Source organism: Quercus lobata, chromosome 11 (assembly GCF_001633185.2).
Source record: "Quercus lobata isolate SW786 chromosome 11, ValleyOak3.0 Primary Assembly, whole genome shotgun sequence".
Classification (NCBI taxonomy): Eukaryota; Viridiplantae; Streptophyta; class Magnoliopsida; order Fagales; family Fagaceae; genus Quercus; species Quercus lobata.
The window spans coordinates 34,825,500-34,846,790 of NC_044914.1; the positions used below are offsets into that span (position 1 = coordinate 34,825,500).

General features: G+C 42.4%; 1 protein-coding gene across 2 annotated transcripts; it reads right to left on the reverse strand.

Moving 5' to 3' along the window:
• Window positions 1-1,893: 1,893 nt before the first annotated feature.
• Window positions 1,894-9,434, reverse strand: LOC115967707 (probable E3 ubiquitin ligase SUD1). 2 transcript variants are annotated; one of them, XM_031086845.1, is made up of 9 exons: window positions 9,001-9,434; window positions 7,482-8,174; window positions 5,415-6,182; window positions 5,100-5,311; window positions 4,625-4,987; window positions 4,114-4,271; window positions 3,854-4,017; window positions 3,603-3,749; window positions 1,894-2,676 (listed from the first exon to the last, which is right to left on the reverse strand). In XM_031086845.1, exons 1-9 carry the CDS (start codon window positions 9,313-9,315, stop codon window positions 2,170-2,172), a joined length of 3,327 nt encoding a protein of 1,108 aa, XP_030942705.1. In that variant the 5' UTR covers window positions 9,316-9,434; the 3' UTR covers window positions 1,894-2,169. The 2 variants fall into 2 exon arrangements, with proteins under 2 accessions (XP_030942705.1, XP_030942704.1); XM_031086844.1 differs by having other exon boundaries at window positions 4,114-4,274.
• Between the last annotated feature and the right edge of the window lie 11,857 nt (window positions 9,435-21,291).

The window sequence follows — 21,291 nt, forward strand, 5'->3', positions numbered from 1 at the left end:
TCCCTTCTGACCTTTTTGGTGCTACATGCTAAACCTTTTCAGTTTCACCCCTAGTCCCGTATCTTGGTATTGCAATTTGCAAAGGAATTAGAAGTCTCCTCTCTTGCACTTCTTAAAGAGAAGAACTTTTCCCATCGTTTTCCTCATGTTTCTTTGCCAAAGGCGATCACTGATTCTAGTGAACCACTTCTGTACAAAACCACTCAACCAAGAAACCGTCACAATCTAGCTGACTCCACCTTTGGGGGTTTTTTTCTTCTTCTCCTTCAAAAAAGAACCATGTGGCCCCTTCTAGTTCCAAAGGACGACACATTTTCCTATTTCAACAAAAATGATTATATTTAATATTTTAAAACATCTTAAAATGGAATAAATGGCCAATAATTTAGAATAATAGAGTATTTTTAATTTATTATTTTATTTTATAATTTGATAGTTGAAAGAGATATAAATCTCAAATGTCAAGGTGTCATTATCAAACAATTAAGTTACAAAACTCTTGACAACAAGGAAGTATTTGATTAGCAAATAATAAAAAAAAAAAAATAAATAAGAGTGATGAATAAAATGTGCAGCTATTTACCTGTGAAAATAAAAAAGAATATATTTACCGATTAAAGTAGCAATAAATGCGTTGACTGCATAAATCATTATTGTTTTTCTTATAACCATTTCATTATTCCAAATTGAACTCTCAAAACCAAATCTCCCTCCACCACTTTGTAACAATTATCGAGAAAGAGTGAGAGAATATACAGTACAATATCTTGGGCAAAAATGGTCCATTACCATCAATTTTGGAAATAATTTGCTCAGAAACACTGTTTCCGAACTATATAGTAATCTACCACTTTTTCGGGCCTATAGCGGCGTTTTCCTGAAAAAAAATTTTATAAGTCCCATAACAGGTTCAAGGGGCCCTATAGTGGCGTTTTTAAGCCCTATAGTGACGTTTTTGGGCCCTATAGCGGCGTTTTCCTGCAAAATTTTTTTGTAAGTCCCATAACAGTTTCAAGGGGCCCTATAGTGGCGTTTTCAAGCCCTATAGTGACGTTTTTGGGCCCTATAGCGGCGTTTTCCTGCAAAATTTTTTTGTAAGTCCCATAACAGTTTCAAGGGGCCCTATAGTGGCGTTTTTAAGCCCTATAGTGACGTTTTTGAGCCCTATAGCGGCGTTTTCCTGCAAAATTTTTTTTATAAGTCCCCATAACAGGTTCAAGGGGCCCTATAGTGGCGTTTTTTAAGCCCTATAGTGACGTTTTCGGGCCCTATAGTGGCGTTTTCGGAAAAAGTGGTATTTCCCTAATTATTTCCGAAACAGTGCTCTGTTGCTAAATATTTCAAAAATTAATGCTAATGGGCCATTTTTGCCCAATATCTTGAGTACTTTAATTAGTAAAACCTCAGATGGGCTCAAGAGGACTTTTTTTTTTTTTTTTTTGATAAACGGGCTCAGAGGACTTGGTTCTTTAGGTTTCAGCCTTATTTTTCGTTGGAGTAAAACTAGCTCATCCCATTTGTAAGAAAGTCATTCTTAGCCTATCATTTAAATTCTCAAAAGATCGAGTTTGGAAAGGAAACTGGGGAGCATCTCTTCTCCAGAAAGACAAAACAACACAATAAACTCCCCAACTCGAAAGATATTTACTATATCGTTATCACCAGAATTCAGAGTTTCTTTAAGAAGAATTTGTTCTAGCCCTGATACTTTTTAAGTCCATATGCACTAATGATAAAACATATGCTTGCCTTTAGAAGAAATTGTTCTATTCCTTTAAAAACAAAACAACCCATATGCTTTCAATTGTTTACAAGGCACATCAGCTGGCCAGACTAAGCTATGAACACACATATAGGCATGGATGTCCATAAAAATGTACATAGAAAGGCAAATATACATGAAAATATGAAAAATGCAAATTTTTATGAACAAACTATATTTTATTTGTTTCCTACAAATAACTAAGTTAACAAGTAACATATACACAAGCCAAACAATAGCCCTAGACATTTTTCTTTTGGTAAAAGAAATAATAAACCTAAACTTGACAATGCATTTCCAACACCTATAGAAAGGTGCATGCATCCGTCGACATGGTGGTGTACAAGTCTGATGCTTCATAAAAGCCTCAACAAATGTCAAAACTGACCAAATACATGCCCTATTTGTTAAACATCATGTTGGATAGCACGCCTCAGCCGCAACCCCACATCGACTTCTCGGTCGTGTTGAATTAAACCAGTGCCCCGCAGATTAGAATCTTGCATTTCATCAGAAGTCCCTACCTCATTTTGCCTCCCTACGATGTCTTCCCCAAAGTTATGAAGCCTACGGCCAATCAGATAGCGATCATCACGTATGGAATTGTGAAGGTTTGTGAACCAGACATGGAATCTCTTGGCACAGAAGCACAGCACACTGATGCAGAGACATCCCAGCCAGGCAAACCGATAGACTGCTGAGTTTACTATTAATGGATATCCAAGCACAGGAAAAACCCCTCTGGCTAAAACATAAGGTACACATAAGGCTGTCAAAAGCTTCATTATTATTGGGAAGACAATCTCACGCAAAACCCAAAGACCTTGTAGCCTGGAGAAACCATCTTCTCTCACCCTCTCAAATTTAGTTCGCCAACTTTCATCCACCAATGGCATCATATGATCCAACATAACCTGTTCAAGCACCATACAAACACCCAAGGAAAAAAAAACTAAGTCAACTGTTAAATAAAGCAACTTCCCAGTCCACCCATTCAAGATATAAGTGCAACTCTTGCCCACTTTTTTTTTTTGTTTTTTGGGGGGGGTATTGGAAGGTGGTACTAATCACTCCATCACTAAGTTAAAAATACCAAACTGTTTCAGACAAAATATAGTTTACTGTATACCAAACCATGTCTCACTAGAAATTTCAGTGTTTCAGCCATTTCAGAAAACTTTCAGGTTTTTCGACCAGTTGTACAATTTCAGACCAATACCAATTGTAAAACTATTTCTAATTGTTTTTCAAACTAAAGGTTATTTTGGAAAATTTGGTATGCCCTAATTGAAATGAGATTTTAATTTTATACCAGAATGCACCAATACCCAAATATTTTGCTTCAGTAGACAATCCAAATTGCCATGAAAATGATATTTATAAGATTGTCCATATAAACAAGCTCCCTTTAAAATATGTAATAGAAATTTTGAAAAGTTAAAAAAATGTTTGAAATCACTCCAAGCACTGAAAATTTGGAAGACCATGATTTAACACCTCTCGCTCAGATCTTTCTAAATAGAACTGCTAACCAAAAACTTAGCATCAGTCTAATACCAGGTCTAGAAAAGTTGATGGCTTTAACATATTACAAAATTTCCCTTTGATTGCATTCCCAGTTTAAAATCAATTTAGAAGTCCAGTAATTTTTTTTTTTTTTTTTTTTTTGCTGATAAGTCCAGTAAAAAGTTACATTCGCTTGATAACTGGCAGCATACTTCAAGGAGTGGAAGAACTTGCAAACAGATTCCATAGCAAGGCCATCAATTTATTTAGTAAAGTAATTCATTTATCTTGATGATACCAAGTTGAAATGCACATAACGTGATACAAGACTTACCAGTCTAGTCCAGATCTTAAGAAAAATGAGCCCCAATGCCCAGTCCTGATACAGGAGAAAAACTGGACTTTCATCCACAGGCACCCGCATTGGCACAATCACCAAAAGCTCAAATAGCAGCCCAATCAATACTGGGATTACAAAAATCTGGAACACAAGCATCAGAGCATTTTAAGCATATAGCTAACAATCAGAACTAAAAAAAAAAAAAAAACCCCAGCTTTAGCAAAATAAACCTAGATGATTCTTACCCATATTGACAAAAGCGCACAACTCTTAGTAACGATGCCACACCATTTCCAAATTTGGCCCAACAAGACTTTAGCCCTCTTTGTTCTAATATGCTCAATGCAGTATCTCGCACCAGCTACGGCAGTCCAAATTAAGTAACTTCCAATGATGAAAGCATATAGATCTAAGAAAAAGAAAGAAAATGACAACAAATTAACATTCTCATCCCAGAATATGAAGAGCAATCAGTAGAAAAAAAAAATCAGTCAAACCATTATACCATTGCACTTGATGCCATGAGTTATTGGGAGAAGAGGAATAACATTGAAGATTGCCCTTCCAATTGAGATTGGTACAACTATCAAGGTAGAGTTGAAGATAAGCAGAGTAATCCAAGCCACCACCAACAACAAGACAATGCGAAGTACAAAGCCATACCTGCTAAAAGACAATTTGAGCAAATGTTAGATGGTAGCTAGAACAGTCTATAACCAATAACAAAAACACATAATTCAAATACAAAGAAGTAACTTTTTCTTTTTAATAAGTAAAAATGCAAAGAAGAAACTAAGAAGTCCAGGTGTCGACTCCATAATTTGAAGAATTGGGGGAGAACGCAAACCTATAGTAATGCATTCAGGCAGTAAGGTAGAAACTTGCTAAAAAGATGGAATTATTAAAAAGAAAATACACCATAGCTAATAGCCTAATACTTTTCAACAGACTTCCACCTGAGACATTATTTGGACCCACTAGTGATAATTAAAGTTGCAATGTACCCCAAAACTTACTCTGAATCAGATTGTTCATCAGCATCTTCCTCTGAAACATTTGAGTTCGCTGATGCAAGAATGCCTCTGTTTGGATCATCAGCACCTGCAAAAGCCACTAGGGCCTGATCATGTCCACCTATTTGTAATGCCTGAGGTCTATCTTGCCTTCCTAAGTCCCCATTTGTATTTTCCTGACCAGCACTGTCCTCAGGTCTGGGCAACAGGAAATCCATTAAACCAAGTGCCCAGCCAACTGCTGTAAACCAATATCTGAGAAGGGATTTAATTGTTGTCCGCAATTTAAAATGCTCAATGGCAAATGGGATGCAAATTTGGAAGAGTAGCATGTCAGCTGGAATTTCAGTAAATGGGTCAGACACCCTGCAATAGAAGAAAGACACCCAGAAGTAAGTTAACAGTCAATATCAACATGAAAAATGTACTGGTTAATTGCTAACAATAGGTGCCACAGAAACATTAGGGACCAACATACGATATATCGAGTGGAAAAATGGAGGGAGCCATCCGCATAGCAAGTTTGACTGGTAAGAACACCAGCATCACAATCAAACTCCCATAAACAGCAACTGATAACAGAACCCTGCGAGCGTGCTTGTGCACAGGATCATCAATCAAATCACGGAAAGGATTGTAGTTTGGATCAGCAGGATCTCGAAGAAAGTACAACACTCCATTACGCAAAACCTGACAATAGCAAGCAAATAATAATCCATCAGATCATTAACATATCAGGAAAAATGGTACAGAAATCATTGTAATGATAAGATATGAAGGCCAAGAAGAATACCCCTCTAAGAAGGCTGACGAAAATGCTTATTTGCAACATATAAACGATTCCTACAACCCAATGAACCAATGAGCTCGCTAAAGGAGAAGCTGAGAAGAATTGAACTCTTTGAGCCATTGACTTTCCAAACATCCTTATAGTACATACATCTAACCACCATCCACACATCAAAGGAAACACCCCAAGTTCAATGACAAGAAGGAAAGCAACCTTTATCATGGTCATCAAATGCTTCATTGCTGCCAAAAATTGCCTGAAGAGAGATGGAATTGTCTCTGCTATAGAAGCAATACCATAGAACCTCCCCAAAGTCAAAGGCTCACCCTTAGTGTACCGGATAAACGCAACAATGGCAAGGTAGAAGAAAACTAGAGAAAAAATAAACATGTATCCAATGGCAAGAGTTGTAACATCCGAAAGCCGTAATGCTCCAATAGCTGCCCCTTTCAAGAGATCTGCTGAAAGTGGTGAACTAATATTGTTTGATACTTCATTTAGACCACTAAAGTTGCCCTTCAACATTTCCGCAACCTGGCCAACCAGACCATTTTCTTGGCTTTCAGATGACAAATTTGTAACAGCAGTTAACGCATTCTTCAAAGTAGTATTTGCTAAGGAGAGGGCAGTGTCAGTAAGTGGTATGACTGTTGACAAAACTGGACCACTAGCGGTGGAGAAAAGCCAAGATACATAATAGAGTATTATCCGGCCTAACGAAAAAGGCACAAAGATCACAACACCAAGGAATATCATATTGCTTGCCAGAACCTGCAGAAGGCATAGGACCACTCATAAACCAACCAAAAACAGGAGAGAAAATTGACTTTAGTTTTTTTTTGGTAATGGACTAAAAGACACGGAAAGTTAAAACACATGAATTCACAGCATAATTGTGTCAGTCAAATACAATGATGAAAGCAATATATATAGAGGTAGAATATATGATAGGATCTCATATGTAAGGGCAGTATGGGGTCCACTAACTTAATAGTTTCCCTGCTTTCCCACTAATGTGTAAGATATGACTCAATTGTAAATGTATAAGGCAGCAATCCCACTTCTATGAACCTGGGGGCTTGCTCCTCTCCATTCCTTTCCAATATAATCAACCACCATATAATTGCATGTGAAACCATATTACAGATTCAGTCTCACTGGTCTGCATGATGGGATGATTGTATATTGTAAACTCAAATAATGCAGTAGCCATAGCATACTTCCTCATGCAATTATATCCTATTTAAAGCCACTCCACACATAGATATATTATGTGATACATTTACCAAGTTATGCAGCATCAAACATAGTGATAGTAACATACCAGTGTGTTTACCAGGTTATGTTGGGTATTAGACATGCAAGACATTACCCCCCCTATCCATATAAATACATACATATGTATGTGTGTGCGTGCGTGCGTGCATGTGCATTGGCATGTGCGTGTGCGTGTGCGTGTCTATTGTAGAAGAGTCTCAAATTAAACCGTCTTCCCCTGTTGTATCACTTGTATCCATGCAGCAAAGCAGGGTGGGGTAGGGCAGTGATAAAGTGAGCAGAATTCCATAACATTCCAAAGGAGCAGTAATGAATGGAAACTTCAATTGAATTACAGATGTGTCTATTCTAGCAATCATGGAGCGATCTTACATATTTGTAAACCCATCAGACCACTACCTACAATCCCCCATTGGTAGATAGATTAAGAGCCCTAGTCCCTTACCCAATTAAGTTCAAAAATCTAACAACATTCTCAATGATCCATGTAAGATTAAGACACAGCTCCCAAATTGAATGGCTTACTTATTTCATGTTTAATTCTTAAAAAGAATATTAAACAGAAAACTTATTGTAACTCACACTAACCAACAAAAACGGCACTCAGTCCTTTAATAGGACTGCCAGCACATACTAAAAAGAAACTTTGCCAGCATATAAAACTATTAGCCAAAAATAAATTCAAAGGGTAAGTGAGCTGCAAAAGCATGATAGATTGGAAACTAAATGGCAGAATAGGTATTGTAACAAGAATTGATCAGAAGAAGAACAAAAGAGAAACAATAAACTTACAGTGAATGCATTTTCTACTAAATGAAAAACAGGGCCCTGCATGCCAACAAGCTCATCAAAAGGCACATCCTCTGCACCATCAGCATCATCCAAACCATCAAACATCTGTTCAACATGAGCTTCAAGACGAGCTGCCTGCATCTCCCACCGAGCAGCAACATTTTCTGCATTCCTTCTTATCAATTGACCGGCTCCTGCAATTCCTTGTGCTCCACCCACATCTTCACCAATTCCATCACCTGCATTATTCCTATTAGCTTGTCCAGGAGGTCTTCTTGCAGCACGAGCACCATTTCTGTCCCCCTCATCTTCTCTCTCAGCATCCTGACCTCCAAGTTCCCGTAAATGCCTGAAGTAATCCCTCAAAGAGGTGGCACCCAGAAAAATAAACACAATGCTAGCAGAGAGTAGGAACCCATGCAGACAATCAGTAAGGATAACCGTAGTGGATAAATGACTTAGAAATAATCTCTGCGCTTCACCAAAACTCCTTACAAAAGCCAACCGCCATATCCAGAAGGTAATGAAAGGTATTATGAGGAGCCACACAGAAAGGACAAAGCTAAGGCGCAAAAAGAATTGCAGAACATGACAAGCTTTCATTGCCATCCCAACAATAAACTCCTGAAAAGGAAGCCTTGTTGGAGCATTCTCGGCATAAACAGGGGAGAAGGAAAATGCATGTTTGCAGACCTGTAACACATTAATCAAAACACACATACACAGGATTAGAAACCATGCTAACCATGATCATTTGGGATCCATATGCTTAGTATTTTTCCTAAAAGCATTGTTATAGGCTTATAGCTATAATCTTCATGATAAAACCAAAAACACATGACATTATGCATATTAAAAACTGGCAGAGGCAGAAAGAGACTCTTTCACATTAGACTCCCAAAGTTGCTAAAGTCTAATTCCATTTTAATGTTCCACAATCCATATTCCATTAGAGGAAAACAAGATTCCAACCATTTCAAAAAATTGAAAATCCTATTCTAATTGGTGTGAATTACAATACCCAATCCTTCCTTGCTACACTCTAACTACATTAGAGACTCTTTCACAACAAAAAGACATAACAAATTACTCTTCAGCTCTACTAAATTTCGATAAAGAACAATTCGCAAACGCTCAAAATTGAGTCTTTCTCTATTCATCATTTTCAAATTTACCCCCTTTTTTATGACGTAGAACCTCACTAAGGCACGGCCCTTTGGACCCACCTCAGGAGAGTAAACCAGAGATACACAACCCCATCCGCCAAAAATTACCCTAAGATTACAATTTCACCTATCCAAATCACCTAAGATCATCAAAACCCTAATTCACAAAATTATCAAATTCACCCAAGATTAAATGATTAAAATTTAATATATATATATATATATATATATATATATATAATACCAAAAGAAACCCTAAAACCCTAATTAGACCTTCTCTTATCGATCTTTCAACATTTCTATCAATCAAACCACCAATTCAAAACCTATCAGAGAGAGAGAGAGAGACGAACCTCGCACTGGCGAGCGTTGCTGTGATTGAGCCACTGCAAAAGGCAATCCTGATGAACATACTTGATGCTTCCGCTACAAGCACACGGGTACCGGAGCGGGTTATCGGAGTCGCCCGGGTTCCGGCAGATCCGGCACACGTCCTCCTCCTCCTCCTCCTCTTCCTCATACCTCGCCTCCACGCTCCCCTTCAAACCTCGAGGCGACAGCGACGAATTCGAAGCCGAATACGACGCCGCTTTCACGCTGCTGCCAGAAACGCCGCCATTCTCATTGTTGCCGTCTATGCTCGGCGCCACCTCCGGGGCGATCTCCATCTTTGGACGAGTTTTCGGGATCGTCGAGTCGAGTTAACCCAGTGAGTTCAGAAACGGGCCCCCCACTCGGTTTTGGGTACTTGAAAAAATAAAAAAGGCTTTCTCTTCTCTGAAAGGAAAGCTATTATCTGAAGAAGAAGATGGAGAAATTGGGGGGTTTTTATTTGTGTTCCGATTTTGCCCCAGTGGATTGTGACATAATGACGGTTTTATCCCTGTGAGTTTGGATTAATTACCGTTATCGTCTGCCGTCCCACGCGTATGTCGGATGACGTGGACGCGGGTGATTAGTCTGTTGCAGTGTTGTTCGAATGTTCATGGACAATCACTTTTTTGATGCCTTTAACCCGTTATTAGACATATCATTCCCCTTTTTTTTTCACAAAACGTGGTAACTTGCTATTTGTCGGTGTCTACAAAGCAGCAACTTACTCATCAATATGATATACTTTTCTCATGGGTTGTGACTTGTGAATAATATTGACTTGCATTTGAATACGCTGATAAAATCAATTAGTGTCTTGATTTAATGATGAAAGATAATTATTATGGATTAGATTTGTATCGCTCTAAATTAATGGTTAGATTTGGATTGGAAAATGGATATGATCTTAGAGCAAGTTATCTTCTTGTACTTACCAAAAGTTTAATGACGACATGTAAGTCCCTTTCAATTTTCCTTTTTTATCACGTTCCGAGTTCTATCTTGCAAGAAATTGGGCTTTCTAGGCATTTTTTTTTTCCTTTTCTTTTTTAGAATTATACCTAATTGGGCTTCCAAGGGTTTTCAAATAGCTAAGGTCGATTAAGCCAACAACCAAACAATGATCAATATTGATGCCGTACATCTTATATGGCCATACAACCTAGAGGAAAGTTCTAAATGGATCTTTATATGTAGATAGAAAGGTTAGATTCATGGTTACCCATAAGTTAAGATAATATACTTTCTAACTTGTGATGTAAGGAGTGTCACATTGGTTTAAATGATAAAGTTTGCCCTTTAATATATCTACCCAAGAGGGTAAAGTGATACTAGGCATCTGGGTGGCAGACTAGTAGGCTCACCTATGGATATTCAAATCTAAGGGAGGATTGCAATTCATAATTGCTACTAACAGGTTTTTGAGTCATCACACATATATTTTTTTCTTTTGTTGAGAATAAAAACTTTTATTAACAGAAACAAGATACAAACTGAGCATTCTCCTTAATTACATCTAGAACAGATGGAGGAGTTGAATTAGAATCAAAGAAGCCAAAAAAATCTATTTGAAAGTGACCAATGGTTGAGAACATGAGCAGCCTAGTTAGCCTTTATAAGAACTCAGTTAAAAGAAGAAGAAGGAACTAAACTAGCTAAATACTTTCTTGCAAAATATTACTAACTCTTCATGGAATAGAATCAGTGGAGGAAGTCAAACCTTTGATGCAAACCTGACAGTCACTTTCAAAACTTACATTGATAAGTTTGTTATTCATCGCAGTAGAAATAGCCCATCTAAGTGCCTCAGCCTCAACTTGGATAGGGATGTTGGTGTTCACTTTGAGGGAACAAGCAAACACCAAATTCCCTCTCCAATCTCTGGCAATCATGGCAATAGCTAAGTCAAATTTTCTCATATATGCATCACAATTTATTTTCGTTCTCTCCCTTGTTAGATTATTCCAATGAGTGACCATCACACATAAAATGATAAACATACACATGGATGCATGAACATACAAAAGATGATATTTTGTAGACAACGTATAACAAAGTACATCCAACATAATATAGCTTGGTCAATAAATCTTAATCAAAGCTTAACTTTCAATATCCCCAGTGAAGGGTTTAAAAAAAAAATATCCCTAGTGAAGGCATCATTGTGAGAACCACAACCCCAACATCTCTCTTGGTCTCTCCCATATCAAAACTCTTTTTTTGCTTTCTCTTTCTCACTCCCACAATAGATCAAGAAGGTTCATGTTGGGACTTGAGCTCTTCTTTGGTCCTTCAAGTCGATGAAGGTAGATTTAACCCCACAATACGATCACCAAAATCAAGTTGGAAACAAGCTCACGAGAGGAGACAAAAGTGATTATGCAAAAACACACACGCTCTCTTTGTCTTTGGTTTTTTGTGCAAATTTGTTGATTATGCAAAGAAGGATGTTGATTTATCTATTGTGGGGATCATTCGGTTGATAGGCCCATAGGATTCAGAATCGGTTGAGGATTGTTGGGCCAGTGGCCCATCCGAGGTCGTGCACCCGTCCGAGGACGCCATGTTCCTCGGCATTATGCGTCCGAGGACGATCGCGTCCGAAGACGACCAGGACGTGGTATTACCACGATCAGATCTCAGAAGTAGGTCATCTCAAGGGGTAGAGTAGCCGACTAAAGATGAAAGAGATAAGGCAAACAAATATCTGAAACTATAGCTGCCTCCGCATTAATGACCTCTCAACCAACTCTCTGGCCGCATTAATGTGGAGGTGATACCTGAGCAGTAGGGAAGCAGCCTTACAGCTGCCCATAGGAAGTTCCAGGAGGCGCCAGATGGGACAGAAAGAAATCCCCCGGACACAATCTACACGTGTTCGGTGAAGATGGATCGCGAAGGGGAGTATATAAACTAAAAGAGGAACATGAAGAAGGGGATCGAGAAAAAAAAGGAGAACACACATAAAACTGAAGAGAAAGAAGGAAGAAGAAAGGGAGAGAGAGTAACACTAGGGACTTAAGAAAAGACGTTGATTATACCAACAAAAGAAAAGGAAAACATGGTATGGGCTTGAGAGAAAATCTTGGAGGTAGATACCACAGTTAATCTAGCTCTTTACACCCACGCTCTACAAATCATATTGTCTGGGCCTTTTACGTACGAACCCAATACTGTTTAGGTTCGTCACCAAATCGTGTCCTTACAATTGGCGCCGTCTGTGGGAAGAGCTTGTGTTAGCTTGTACAACCTCCGACACAACGTTTTCGATGGAAGGAGTGGAACTGCCTCACCCCGCAGCGGGGCTGCATCAGGGTGATATCAGCCCGCATCAGGCGGAGTCAAGGGGCTCTCAGCATGATGGTCCTCGAAAAAGTCCCGAACGGAGGGAAGTCCAGGAGGGGAGCATACATACTACTCACACCACGAGAACCCGTACACGCGGGAAGAGTCACGTTTCCCACGTGAAGCATGATGGGGATCTGCAACGTGAAATTGCGGACTTGAAGAGAGAGTTACGTCATGCACGACGGGAGCGTTCCCCACCTCGCTCCGAACTATCATCCGGGGAGTCGGATGGAACTAGTTACAGGCGGAGATCGAGAACTCCGCAGAGTGAGACTTTCTCCTACGAAGAGGAGCGTCGCCATAGGCGTAGGCGTAAAAGTCCAACTAGTAGGGGCGTGGGAAACGATGCCATGAACAAAGCCTTGAGTCAAATTTCCAGGTCACCCTTTACAAGAAGCATAGATGATGCTACCCATCCTCGGCGGTTCAATCAACCTACGTTCTCTCTGTATGATGGCCATTCGGATCCGGTGGAACATGTAAGCTATTACAGCCAGAAGATGGCTATTCATTCCAGGGATGATGCCCTGATGTGCAAGATTTTTCCGTCGAGCTTGGGTCCGACGGCGATGAGGTGGTTCAATGGCTTAAGGGCCAACTCTATTGGATCTTTCAAAGCACTGACCCAGGCTTTTGGTGCTCGTTTTATTACATGCAGCAGGACTCCTTTGCCGCTGGGGTCCTTGTTGACCTTGTCTATGCGAGAGGGCGAGACTCTCAAGAGTTATTCGGATAGGTACTGGGAGATGTTCAACGAAATAGGAGGGAAGAATGACGCTGTGGCCATAACTACTTTCAAAGCCGGCCTCCCAGCTGATCACGACTTGAGGAAATCCTTGACGGGTAAACCTGTTACCAGTGTGCGCCAACTGATGGACAGAATAGAGAAGTACAAAAGGATAGAGGAGGATCAGTTTCAGGGGAAAGGAAAGGCCAAGATGATCCCTCAGGAGAGGAGGGATTTCAGGTCGGATCGTTATAATAACAACCGACCAAGGCGGGACTTTGTTGGCCAGTCGGTCTCGGCAGATGCCCAGGTCGTTAATGCGGTATTTCGGGAGCCTGTTCAGCAGGTTTTGGAGAAGATAAAGGACGAGCCATTTTTCAAATGGCCTAACAGGATGGCAGGAGAGCCTACAAAACGCAACCCGAGTTTGTATTGCCATTACCATCAGGACCATGGGCACACGACAGACAACTGCAGAAATTTATTGGACCATTTGGAGCAATTGGTCCGGGAAGGAAAATTAAGGCAGCTCTTGCATCACTCTAGTGGAAGGGCGAGCCAAGCAGGTTCCGAGGTGCGTGGGGATGCTTCATCAAGGCTCCCTCGGGGAACAATCAACGTCATCTTTGCGGCCCCAGGGAGGACTGGATCTTGCCCCACCAGAGTGTTGTCGGTGTCCCGATCCCCGGCTGAGGATCGTTCTCAAGCATGGAAGAGAGCCAAGAAGCGTGTCTCCTTGGTTTTGGGTTTTTCAGACGAAGATTTGGAGGGAACCATACAACCCCATGAGGATGCCTTGGTGGTAACGCTGAGGATCAGTGGGTACGATGTCCGAAGGGTGATGGTTGATCAGGGAAGTGCAGCGGATGTGATGTATCCGGATTTGTACAAGGGGCTTGGTTTGAAGCAGCAGGACTTGACAACCTATAATTCCCCTCTGGTCAGTTTTGAGGGAAGGTTAGTCATTCCCATGGGACTAATCAGGTTGCCCGTGCAGTCAGGCACGGAGGTGGTGGAGGTGGATTTTATTGTCGTAGATGTTTTTTCTCCGTATACGGCTATCCTGGGCAGACCCTGGCTTCACACACTTAAAGCGGTTTCATCTACCCTGCATCAGAAGGTGAAGTATCCGTCCGGAGACCAAGTGCTGGAGATAGTAGGGAACCAAGCGGCTGCTCGGCAATGCCAGGTAGCGGCTATACTGCATCGGCCTGAGGCAGAAACCTCGGCTACAGCCGATAATGAGTCATAGCAATTAAAGACCCCAGCATCAGGTTTAGACGTACCAACCAATGGGGTAGAGTGTGAAGATCTGGAGAAGGTGACCGTTGCTGATGATCCAGAGAAATTCTTTCGGGTTGGGGCCAAGTTGCCTCTGGAAGAGAAAGCGAGTTTGCTGGAGTTCCTTCGAACTAATGTGGACGTCTTTGCATGGGACCCGTATGAGGCTCCAGGAGTAGACCCAAATTTTATTTGTCATCGACTCAATGTAAACCCTGCCGTTCCCCCTAGAAGGCAAATTCCTCGGCGACCATCGAAAGAGCATGCCGAGGCAGTCCGAAGTGAAGTTGCCAAGCTCAAACAGGCTGGGGCTATCAAAGAAGTCTTTTACCCCCAATGGCTGGCCAATACGGTGGTAGTGAAGAAGAAGACGGGGAAGTGGCGAGTGTGCGTGGATTTCACGGATCTTAATAAGGCATGCCCCAAAGACCCATTTCCTATGCCAAAGATTGACCAGCTGGTGGACGCGACCGTGGGCCACCCTAGGATGAGCTTCTTGGATGCCTTTCAAGGGTATCACCAAATACCGTTAGCCACCGATGATCAAGAAAAGACCGCTTTCGTGACCCCGGTTGGGAACTACCATTACAAGGTGATGCCTTTCGGTCTGAAAAATGCTGGATCTACCTACCAACGCATGATGACGAAAATGTTCGAGCCACAGCTGGGCAGAAGTATTGAAGTTTATATTGATGACATGGTGGTGAAAAGCAAGGTAGTGACTGAACATGTGGAGGACCTCACTAGCATCTTCGGGATACTGAGAGAACACAGGTTGCGCCTGAATGCTTCGAAGTGCTCCTTTGGAGTAGGTTCAGGAAAATTCTTGGGGTACATGGTGACCCATAGGGGAATTGAGGTTAATCCAGATCAGATTAGGGCTATTAACAGTTTGCAAGCGCCCCGGAATCCAAAGGAAGTGCAGAGGTTGACGGGGATGACTGCTGCGTTAAACCGATTCATTTCCAGGTCAGCCGAAAGGTGTCGTCCTTTCTTCCGTCTGTTACATAAGTGGCAGGGATTCGAATGGACCGAGGAGTGTGTTGAGGCGTTCCAGCAGTTGAAAAATTATTTATCCAAACCGCCGATCATGTCTAGCCCTGAAGTGGATGAGATATTGTATGCCTATCTGGCGGTAGCTCCACACGCAGTCAGTTTTGTCTTGATGCGAGAAGACAATGGCGTCCAGAGGCCGGTATATTATGTAAGTAAATCCCTCCATGAAGCGGAGGTGAGATATCTGTCGTTAGAGAAGGCCATACTGGCGGTCGTTCCATGCGACACGTAAACTCCCACACTATTTTCAAGCTCACACTGTAGTTGTTTTGACCCAATTGCCTCTCAAATCCATACTTAGAAGTGCTGACTATACCGGCAGAATTGCCAAGTGGGGAACGATTCTGGGTGCTTTTGACATCAAATACATGCCCCGCACCTCTGTGAAGGGTCAAGTACTCGCCGATCTAGTAGCGGAATTCGCTGAGTGCCCTGAGGAAGTTAGTAGGAGTCAAGACCACATGGATGAAAAATCGGTTGGCATAATATCCGCGCCAGGAGGGCCGGTATGGAGGGCATACGTGGATGGGGCCGCAAACCAACGGGGAGCTGGACTGGGATTGGTCCTGATATCTCCCGAAGAGGTCATCATTGAGAAGTCGCTAAGGCTGGGGTTCTCAGCTACTAACAATGAATCAGAGTACGAAGCTCTGATAATGGGAATGAGTATGGTCCGTAAAATGGGTGGAAAGGCAGTAAAACTGTTCTCGGACTCGAAGCTGGTCGTTGGCCAGGTGACTGGAGAGTTGGAGGCCAGAGACCCGAGAATGCAAGGGTATCTGAACCGGGTTAGGCATATGCGAACAGAGTTCGAGTCGTTCGACGTATTACATATTCCACGAGGCGAGAATACCCACGCGGACTCCTTAGCGACCCTTGCCACCTCCTCAGCACGAAATTTCCCTCGGGTAATTATCGTGGAAGACTTGCATACTCCCACTTCACCAGAAAAGGAGATTTGCCAAGTTCGTCAAGCTAGTTTGACGCCGTGCTGGATTGACCCTATATTAAAATTTCTCGACAGTGATGTGCTGCCCGAAGATAAGGTAGAAGCTGAGAAAATACGAAGGAGAGCACCTCGGTACTGGTTATCCGAAGATAAAAAGCTATATAGACGGTCCTTCTCTGGGCCATACTTGCTCTGCGTGTCTCCCGAGGCAGCAGAATTAATCCTGGAAGAATTGCATGAGGGTATTTGTGGAAGCCACACAGGAGGAAGATCCCTGTCATGCCGAGCACTAACGCAAGGTTATTGGTGGCCGAATATGCAGAAAGAAGCGCAGGAGTACGTTAAGAAGTGCGATCAGTGTCAAAGATATGCTCCGAATATCCACCAACCTGGAGGAGTTCTTAACCCTCTCTCAAGTCCTTGGCCCTTTGCACAATGGGGGCTAGACATCGTCGGCCCTTTTCCTAAAGCTATAGGAAACAAGAAGTACCTGCTGGTCGGCACAGACTACTTCACCAAATGGGTTGAGGCTGAACCCTTGGCGAACATCCGGGACATAGATGTGAAGAAGTTTGTCTGGAAGAACATTGTTACGCGATTTGGAATCCCACGAGCTCTTGTTTCGGACAACGGGCTCCAGTTCGATAGCAATGCCTTTAGGAATTATTGTTCAGAACTGGGAATAAGAAACAGATATTCCACTCCAGCTTATCCGCAAGGCAATGGGCAGGCTGAAGCTGTTAACAAAGTCATTGTCCATGGGCTTAAGAAGAGACTAGACGACGCGAAAGGAAGATGGGTGGAGGAACTCCCACATGTGCTTTGGACGTATCGGACAACGCCCAGGCGTTCGACGGGAGAAACTCCTTTCTCCATGACCTATGGAGCCGAGGCCGTTATTCCGCTGGAAACTGGATTCCCGACATTAAAGACCAGTGCATTCTCTTCGAGTAATAATGATGCGATGTTGGAAAAAAGTTTAGACCTGATTGAAGAACGGAGGGAAAGCGCGATGGTTCGGCTAGCTTACTACCAGCACAAACTCAAGCAGTGCTACGATAACAATGTGAGGATGAGGCCATTAGCCATAGGCGACCTGGTGCTAAGAAAGGTCCTGGGGGCCACTAAGAATCCAAGCTGGGGAAAACTGGGACCCAATTGGGAGGGACCGTATCGAATTACTTCTATAGCTGGAATAGGGGCTTATTATCTAGAGGATCTAGACGAAAAACCTGTACTCCATCCTTGGAATGTAAATAATCTCAGAAGGTATTATTATTAGTAAAGAAGTTTTAATTCAAATATTCTCTTTTAACTTACGTCAAATATGCATTCTATGAGTTCCGCATCCTGTCATATCATACTGAATTGTTAAACAGAAACTGAGTTATGCCAGGTCCTCGGATCGCAAACTTAGTGGAAATTAACATCCTATCATACTGAATTGTTAAACAGAAACTGAGTTATGCCGGGTCCTCGGATCGCAAACTTAGTGGAAATTAACATCCTATCATACTGAATTGTTAAACAGAAACTGAGTTATGCCGGGTCCTCGGATCGCAGACTTAGTGGAAATTAACATCCTATCATACTGAATTGTTAAACAGAAACTGAGTTATGCCGGGTCCTCGGATCGCAACTTAGTGGAAATTAACATCCTATCATTCATACTGAATTGTTAAACAGAAACTGAGTTATGCCAGGTCCTTGGATCGCAAACTTAGTGGAAATTAACATCCTATCATTCATACTGAATTGTTAAACAGAAACTGAGTTATGCCAGGTCCTTGGATCGCAAACTTAGTGGAAATTAACATCCTATCATTCATACTGAATTGTTAAACAGAAACTGAGTTATGCCAGGTCCTTGGATCGCAAACTTAGTGGAAATTAACATCCTATCATTCATGCTTAATTGTTAAACAGAAACTGAGTTATGCCAGGTCCCTGGATCGCAGACTTAGTGGAAATTAACATCCTGTCATTCATAATGAATTGCTAAATGGAAGTTATGTTATGTCAAATCCTTAGACCACTAATACGGTAGAAACTTACTTGTTAAGTTGTGCATTGAATTATTAAATGGTATAAAGAGTGGTGATGAGTTTTCTAAATCGTAATCTCAGTAAAAGTAATGCCCTATGAGCATTCGTTAAGGAGTCAGAAAGAGAGAGCTTTGAATGCAAGATTGACGTACAATAAAAGTGGCGTCTGAAATGAATCCATCTAAAATTACAACGACAAAGTAAGTAAGTGTAAAGATAACTTAGAACCATCAGAATGATAAGAAAGTAAGCAAGAAAGTCCTCTACTGAGTGTCTAAATTAAAATTACAAAGCAGTTTCTATCTTTTTACTTTTTGGTGATGCCCCCAGCCGATTGAACTGTGGAGTCCAATTCTTGTTGAAAACCCTGTGAGACTGTATATGTCTTCGAAGCAGTGATGGATTTGTTTGGAGAAGCTCTTAGAGGGGAGTTGCGAGGTAAAATCTCCTCGCTAGGGTCAGTAGCTGGGGCTGGAGTATCAGCTTGGTGTGGTTGAGGAGCTGAGGTGCGTATCGCTTCGGGGTAATATACGCTCTCTGGCTTACGCAGTTCAGATGAGGCTTCAACCCCAGCACGGTTAAGAGCCTCGCTCCAGGTTCTCGCACAGAAGATGCGGCAAACCTCCGGAACCTCGGCTCTTAACGCTTTCTCAGTTTCAGCTACCCCGATTTCGTAGCCCCTCTGCTCGGCTTCACCCATTGCCTTCTCAGACTCGATTTTTGCTTTCTCGGCTTGTTCCTTAAGCTTTTCGGCTCTCTCCCTTAACCTCTGAGTTTCTTCTAGATGCTTCGTAAGGACAAGAACTTGCTCCTGAGTTTTCTTCAGCTCAGTATTCGCCTCACGCAGAAGCTTGGCCTGTTCCTCGGCCTGCTTCTGGTAGCCCTCTGATGACGACTCAGCATTCTTGCGAGCTTCTTCCTCGACCAGGAGCTTTTTCCTTGCGACGGTTAGATCCTGTTCAGATTTAGTCAAGGTTTGAACAGCCATTACCCTTCTCTTCCTTTCACCATCTAGCTGATTGGAACAAGCATTGAGCATCTCATCTAGCTTGAAGGTATTTTGGATTATCTGTAAAAAATAAAAAGGGGGGGGTGAGTTAGTGTTATGGTTAATGAAAAGTACGCATTAGTAAGTAACAGTCACAGAATGAAGCAGTATAAAAGATAGCTTCCCACCATGCCCAAATATCGTTTATTGTCAAGGATGAGTTGATTCTTCCTCACATTCTTTAGCTCGGCCATATCCTTTGGGAGCAATAAGGCCTCCTCTATGGCCGAGGCCACATGACACCCTATGCCACCGTTATAATCCCTTACAGAGGCATCGTTTCGCAGGGGTTCCCCACCGAGCATAGGAACTGGCAGCCATGCTTGTGAATCGGGATGTGGGGAATCGGATTCCTCTTGGCCCCGCATAGAGGGCTGTCTGGTTTTCTGCTGCTTTGCTGCTCGTTGGACATCCTCCTCTCGAGTGGGACGGGATTTGCTCGCATCTGCCACCCCCTTACCTTTCTGCTCTCTGCGCTTCTCTGGCTCGGCAGTGCTTGGCAGTGCTGTTTGCGGAGATGATGGAGGAGGGTGGCGGGGGACTGGAGGAGGAGACCTGGTTGGAAGAGATGAAACTTGGGATGGTACTGTTTGGGCAGGTGCAGACTTTCCCTGTTGACCTCCTATCAGCTCCATTAGGCTTTTTTGGGGTACCCTTTTTACCCCCATCTCGTCAGAACTTTCCTCGGGGTTTGAGGGCTGATCGAAGATCTCAAAATCGTCAGCGGACTCCGATGCTGTTACGCCGGTTTGCTTGCTTTCTTCCTTTTTCCTTTTCCTATTGGTGCCCTTTTTCTTGAGGGAAGGTGAGGGTGAAGAAAGCCCCGCTGAGGCGCTGGCCACGGAAAGAGGTTCTGTGAGAGGTGTGTATTCGGGAAGTGGAATACCCTCTGGAACAATAAATCCTTCGTAGGCAACACTGATACGGCGAAGCCGAGGATCGCGTGCCCTAATCACGCACTTCGGCGCCTGAAAGCCAAAAGAAAGGGGGGTACATCCGAGAATTAAATGTGCTGCTCGTAGTTGACTATCAGCCTTGTTCACGTATATTTCAGCTCTCAATAATCTGTCTAGGCTCGCTTTATTGACCAATCTGAGATTGGGTTTCGTGTAACGTCTATCTGCAAGACCGTTGGTTTTAAAGTTAAAAGTTGTGAGACGCAAAAATAATAAAGGTGATTAAAATGTGATTATGAGCTAAGTAGCATAGGTCTATAACTTCGCACCCACCTGGCGTTCCCTCCACAGTTGGGCAAGATTGACCATCATGCCATTCCCCAGAAAAAATGAGGAAATCTTCTTTTAGGTGTTTATTTGAAGTAGGGAGGCACTGAATCAATCTTACTTCAGGATATCTCGACTTGAGATAGTAGTCCTGGTCGGCTAGGCGGTGAAGGCTGTACACCCAATTCACGTCGTGATGGGATAGATTTAGACCCATTCTCTGATTCAGAGCGTCTATACTTCCCAGAATCCTAAACATATTGGGAGCGCATTGGGTGGGGGATAGCCTAAAGAAATTAAGGTAACCCCTAGTGATACTACCCATGGGGATGGTCATCCCTCCTTCAACAAAGGCGATCATGGGGATAACCACTTCCCCAGTTTGCCTGGCGTCAACCCACTCCCCTTGGGCCGCATATCTCATCCCTACCGTTGGTGGGATACTGTACTTCATGCGGAAGTTTCTAATACCCTCCTCGGAGTCAACGAGACACCGAAAGGGATTCCTCTGCTTCCCCATTTTTTCTAAAGAAACTTAGCTGAGAAAAAACTTTTTGATTTTGAATAAAAATGGTAAAAGCTTCGAGAGGACTTA

What these genes read in the sequence shown, in the direction of transcription:
- LOC115967707 (XM_031086844.1), bottom strand. Translation starts at nt 9,315, where the DNA reads ATGGAGATCGCCCCGGAGGTGGCGCCGAGCATAGACGGCAACAATGAG. An exon ending in TCATGGCATCAAGTGCAATG is followed by an intron (nt 4,018 to 4,113) that starts GTATAATGGTTT and finishes TCTTTTTCTTAG; the next exon opens with ATCTATATGCTTTCATCATT. An exon ending in TTAAGATCTGGACTAGACTG is followed by an intron (nt 2,677 to 3,602) that starts GTAAGTCTTGTA and finishes GTGCTTGAACAG; the next exon opens with GTTATGTTGGATCATATGAT.